The following is a 5,613-nucleotide window of genomic DNA, read 5'->3' as shown; positions in this document are numbered from 1 at the left end:
GATGATATTGCTCCTAAGGGTACAAACCTTAGTTCTTGTGGTGTGAACATATTGTAGATATTATATTCGTTTATGGCCCCTCAATGCCGAACTCTAACAAAACCTTATCCTTTAGTATTTATTTTCTTTCACTTGGTTTTCTTATGTATTACATGAAAAAGATTGATACTGAGTTCATGGAAGATACACAAAATGTATGTGAGATTAATGCTGCAAACCAATGTGAAATAGATGGTTGTCATTGGTGGACTTTTTCTCCACTATGTGCTCAATCTCAGAGTCATACCATGTGATGTGGTCTCCGTTGGCATATGAATAGGCTGCCATTGGCTGTCTTGGGTATGTAGCTTATGTTTGATCCTCAGTGCTTTCAAGTGTATTGTACTCTTTTATACAAATGCTTTTATTTTATTATTAAATTGTATAAAACATTTTCAAACATCAATACTTACAGCAAGTGCTGAAAAGAAAAATATGTTGACAATATCTGGATGAAAATCTAGCAGTTAGTGAAGGTAAAAATTATTTTCTATATGAAGCAATACTAAAAGTTAAGTATGATAAATTAAATGTTATAGGAATAATTTAATTTTAAATAGGCCCTTAGCAGTTTTGTGAGATTTTTAAGTATTTTTATTCTATTGGTATTACATATTTTTATATAAGTATTTTTATTATATTGGTATTATATATTTTCATATATTATAACTTTGCATGTTTCACTTGATTCATTAATATTTATATAAGTAAATATACTAGAAGTCACTCAGCAAATAACTTTTATAAAGTTAAATACCAATAGTTTTTATATTTAACTTTTAGCATAAAATTTGTACTTAATGCTGCATTGCATAAAAAAGTAAACTGTCCACTTTGCTTTTTAAAGTGGATAGGAATGCAGTACATCCATATATGCACTTAATATATCTATGTTATTAAATTATCAGGAGGGGTTTACTTAGAAAAAAATTATCAAACAGGACTCTGGAGGTTGAGAAAGGGAATGCAGTAATGAAAAGAAAACTGGTTGAGAAACACTTCCTTAAGCCCATGTAGAGAGTGCATAAAGGAAAGCAAAAACAGAAGTAGAAAAAAAATGCAGTAGCGTTCAGAAAATGGAAGTGAGTATGTTCCCTATATAAGGCCATGTACAAACCAAAGTCTTCAGAGATCCTGGAGCCCAAAGTTAAGGGTCATCCATCTGAACCAGCTCAGCAGCATCCGCAACATCTACAATGGCCTTGACCTTTTATTTACTGATGGCCCTAGTGGTGCTCAGCTACAAGCCATTCAGCTCTCTGGGCTGTGATCTGCCTCAGACCCACAGCCTGGGTTACAGGAGGCCCTTGGTGCTCCTGGCACAAATGAGAAGAATCTCTCCTTTCTCCTGCCTGAAGGACAGACATGACTTTGAATTACCCCAGGAGGAGTTTGATGACAAAAACTTCCAGAAGGCTCAAGCCATCTCTGTCCTCCATGAGATAATCCAGCAGACCTTCAACCTCTTCAACACAAAGAATTCATCTGCTGCTTTCAATGAGACCCTTCTAGATGAATTCTACATCGAACTTGACCAGCAGCTGAATGACCTGGAGTCCTGTGTGATGCAGGAAGTGGGGGTGACAGAGACTCACCTGATGTACGAGGACTCCATCCTGGCTGTGAAGAAATACTTCCGAAGAATCACTCTCTATCTGACAGAGAAGAAATACAGCCCTTGTGCCTGGGAGGTTGTCAGAGCAGAAATCATGAGATCCTTCTCTTTATCAATCAACTTGCAAAAAAGATTGAAGAGTAAGGAATAAGACCTGGTGCAACATGGAAATGATTCTTATAGACTAATACGGCAGCTCACACTTCCAAAGTTGTGCTCTTTCAAAGACTCTTGTTTCTGCTGTAACCATGCCATGAGTTGAATCAAATATGTCAAGTATTTTCAGGAGTGTTAAGCAACATCCTGTTCATCTGTATGGGCACTAGTCCCTTACAGATGACCATGCTGATGGATCTATTCATCTATTTATTTAAATCTTTATTTAGTTAACTATTTATAGGACTTAAATTAGTTTTGTTCATATTATATTATGTGAACTTTTACATTGTGAATTGTGTAACAAAAATATGTTCTTTATATTTATTATTTTGCCTTGTTTATTAAATTTTTATTATAGAAAAATTCTTATATTTATTTATTTATTCTTTAAAATTTAACTCCAAACCTGATTGTGCAAACTGATTAAAGAATGGATGGTACGATTCCTTTATCCATGCTTAGTACGTTCAAATTATAAGTAAAAATGAACTTTGTCTAAATTAAGTTGTATGTTGCCCTCAAGATATCCAAGTGAACATAACAAATACAATTCCTGCTCTCTCATATCTTTGTTTTTTGTAGGGAAAGAAACCTAAAAACAGTAATCATACTTAATATCAGTTATGTCTAATGCCATAATGAGAAGAAAGAACCAATGAATTTATCTCCCCAGAAGGTAGACCAAGGCATGTGAGGAAATAAAACTAAATGCAGAGATATCCTCTACATGCTAACTGGTAGACATCTAAGCACAATTGTGCACTGCCAGTTGGATATATGAGTTTGCAATTAAGAATGCAATTGCTAGAGGTTCATATGCGGTAACTGAAATGGAGGAGCTCATGTTGGGAGAGAGTGTTGAGGGAGAAAATGGCTTAAACATGATTCTGAGGACCTTCCAAAGTTAAGGAAGGAAAGAAAAGAGCCACAAAGAAACAGATGGAAAGGCCACACATTAGAAGGACAACAGGAGAAAATACTAGGAAAAAAAGTTTAAGAAAATTAATATTCTGAAAAGAGTTATCAGTAGATTCCCAGAAGGTATACATTGAAACTGTCCACTACCTTGGGAAAACAGATGACACTGGCAAGCTTATGAGAGTTATTATGGTAAAATAAATCAGAACAAACCACACTGTAGCAGCTGGAAGTGTAAATAAGAGAAGTTAGTGACTCTGAAGAGGGCAAAAAAATAGGATGTGATGGGGGAAAGAAAGAACGTGGGTTACCTTTTCTGTGCATAGTATTTCCTTTGTCAATATTTTTTTCTGGATAGATTTCATATAACTGATGTACTAGCAAATCATATTAATATATTTAATATATTATTTTAAATCATGGTATATTATTTATAATTATAATTTATTCTTGTTTTAATTAATACTACTTTGACTATTAGTAAGCTGCCTAGTTTCTGTTAACTTGTTAGGGAGTAAGAGATAACTAATTCAATCCTTCACCAAAATAATTAATGATGATGATATAATGACACCTGGAAGTTTTGGCCTTATTTGTTGTTAGTTAACTTCCATTGTTGTCACACTGGTTTAGTACAGTTCTTCTGCAGCTTTATAATCCATCTTAATTTCTTGTAGTGCTAGATATAAGAAGACCTTTTATGTTACACTTTGGTAATTCTTCCTGATTTCATGAATATTGTAGTCTTTGTCAATCCAGAAAGAACCAAATTACTATGGACATAAAGACTGACAAACATCTCTCACAAAATAAAAGTGGGAAACAATCAGAGACTTTCTTTCTCAATACCTAAGGTAAAGAAAAAAACTGGTCAACACCAAGTGAAAATACATGAACCATGGATATTCAGAAAACAAGGAAGACTTGTGTATAATTGTGTATAATTCATGAATAAAAGGAGATTTATCAATTGTAACAGAAATCTGGAATACAAAACTGACAAAATCACCCATCACTTACATTAAAGAATTTGACACCAAAATTTCATTCTGCTTGGATATAAGTGTATTGTTGATCAATCTGCTTAATCTCTTTGAGCCTTAGTTTTCTCGTAAATAAAATGGTTTCAAAATATTTTTATAGTTGTGAATATTAAAGGAACACATGAATTTTAAAGCACCTATGATAATATCTTCTATCAAATAAGGAGTTAAAATACAGTAGGTATTTTCCTATTTTTCTTCATACAGTTGTAGATGATAATATTTGTCTTTCTATAAAATTCTTAGGGACTATATCCTATATTTCAGTAACTGACCTCCAATGGAAGGAGACTGAGAAAATGAGAATTCTAGAGAGGCTGAAAAATTGTCACTCCTCGTTTCAAAGATGTGTCCTCTTTATATGCAGTCAGGGAATGGTGGCTGCTGCTTTTCCTGAGATAGGAGAAGCATCTAGTTTGAACTGCAGAAGACACATGATGTATATTGACTGATTCTGGCACCTGGTACATTCCTTCCCTGGCTTGCAGCATTCCAGGATGCACTCTCATATCACCAGGGTTTCCTTGGTCATTCACTCCCTTTATCGTCCTGCCCTTTCACACAGAGCTGCTTTCTGTTTTGTTGTGGTTCTGGCTTCATGGTTTCCCTAAAGAGTAGAAAAGTAAAAGTAGAAAGCAGAAGTTAAACAAAAAAGACAGTCCCCTGGGACCAAGTGTGACAAGGGCAGCAATCAAGACTGGAGGGCAGGTTTCTGATCTATGGAGAACTCCTACCAGTTCTGGAGATTTCTCTTTGTGCTGCAAAAAAGCTACTTCTTGGCAAGAAGAGATGCTAGTGTTGTCCAAGTTTGTTCCTTATCCCTGGTCTGTTACAAAGAGAATGAGTTTCCAGGTGCAGTCAAGGCATGGGCTCCTTGGGATTCACAGTGATATGGACACAGAGATGTAATATCTGCCCACACCCTACTGTGCAGAACAGTCTACTCCCCAGGATCACCCCATCCTCATACATTGGGACTCCAGGGCATAGGTAGAGCTGCCATTTTGTATTGGAACTTAATACTGCTTACAGAAACCTCATGTTTAATGGTGCATTAAAACAGCAGTACAATCTTAATTTCACAGATTTATTCCTAATATCAGAGTTCAAACATTAACAAATTAAAATATTTTCTCACTGTCACTTTGAATAATGATCTTTACAGTTCTTCCACTCAACAGTAAAACCCTTGCCTAGTTAGCAAAAGGAAGAATTCCCATGGAAGCTAAGGAATGTGAAAGAATAACATTACTGTTCCCTGAGAGCTAGTGAGGTCTATTTACTCAAAGGTATGAATTTTGATAGAGTTTGAGAGGCATTCCTATAATTGACACCATATATTCATGGAGTGATTTCACTGGGAAGTGTGTGTGAATTGCTGAGGTAGCAGGGAGGGAGAGCCTACAAACTGCACACGGGCCTCTTGAGTCTTTCCTCTGGCTACACACTCAACATCTGGATTTGCTGCTTTCAAACTGGGAGTTGACCAGGGCCTTAGACAAATTACAAAAATTGTATCATTTGCAGTCTTCTGTCCTCTAGAGGGGAGGATGGAGAAATTTAGGAGGTGGACATGGCTTGGCTTCCCGACCTGTGTATGTCAGGCTTCTCCAGAGAAACAGAACCATCAGGTTGTGTGTGTGTGTGTGTGTATGTGTGTGCACGTGTGTATGTGAGACAGATTTGTTTTAAAGAATTTGCTCATGTGATTGTGAAAGCTTGGCAGATCCAAAATCTGCAGTGTCATTCAGCAGGCTGGAGACCTGGAGAAGAGTTGCCGTTGGAGCCCACAGGTGGTCTGCTGGCAGAATTCCCCCTGCTTCTGGGGAAATTAATCAT

At 36.2% G+C, this 5,613-nt stretch overlaps 1 protein-coding gene across 1 annotated transcript; it reads left to right on the top strand.

Annotated features, from left to right (window-relative positions):
• Positions 1 to 1,176: 1,176 nt before the first annotated feature.
• Positions 1,177 to 2,252, top strand: LOC102140954 (interferon alpha-8). Its single transcript, XM_005581619.4, has one exon. The coding sequence runs from the start codon at positions 1,236 to 1,238 to the stop codon at positions 1,803 to 1,805; it is 570 nt and encodes a 189-aa protein (XP_005581676.3). The 5' UTR covers positions 1,177 to 1,235; the 3' UTR covers positions 1,806 to 2,252.
• The last annotated feature ends 3,361 nt before the right edge of the window (positions 2,253 to 5,613 follow it).

This window comes from Macaca fascicularis, chromosome 15, assembly GCF_037993035.2.
Source record: "Macaca fascicularis isolate 582-1 chromosome 15, T2T-MFA8v1.1".
Lineage (NCBI taxonomy): Eukaryota > Metazoa > Chordata > Mammalia > Primates > Cercopithecidae > Macaca > Macaca fascicularis.
This window is presented reverse-complemented; position numbering and strand designations above follow the sequence as displayed.

Bases quoted from the DNA above. Each gene is read 5' to 3' on its own strand.
- LOC102140954 (XM_005581619.4), top strand. From the start codon at position 1,236: ATGGCCTTGACCTTTTATTTACTGATGGCCCTAGTGGTGCTCAGCTAC.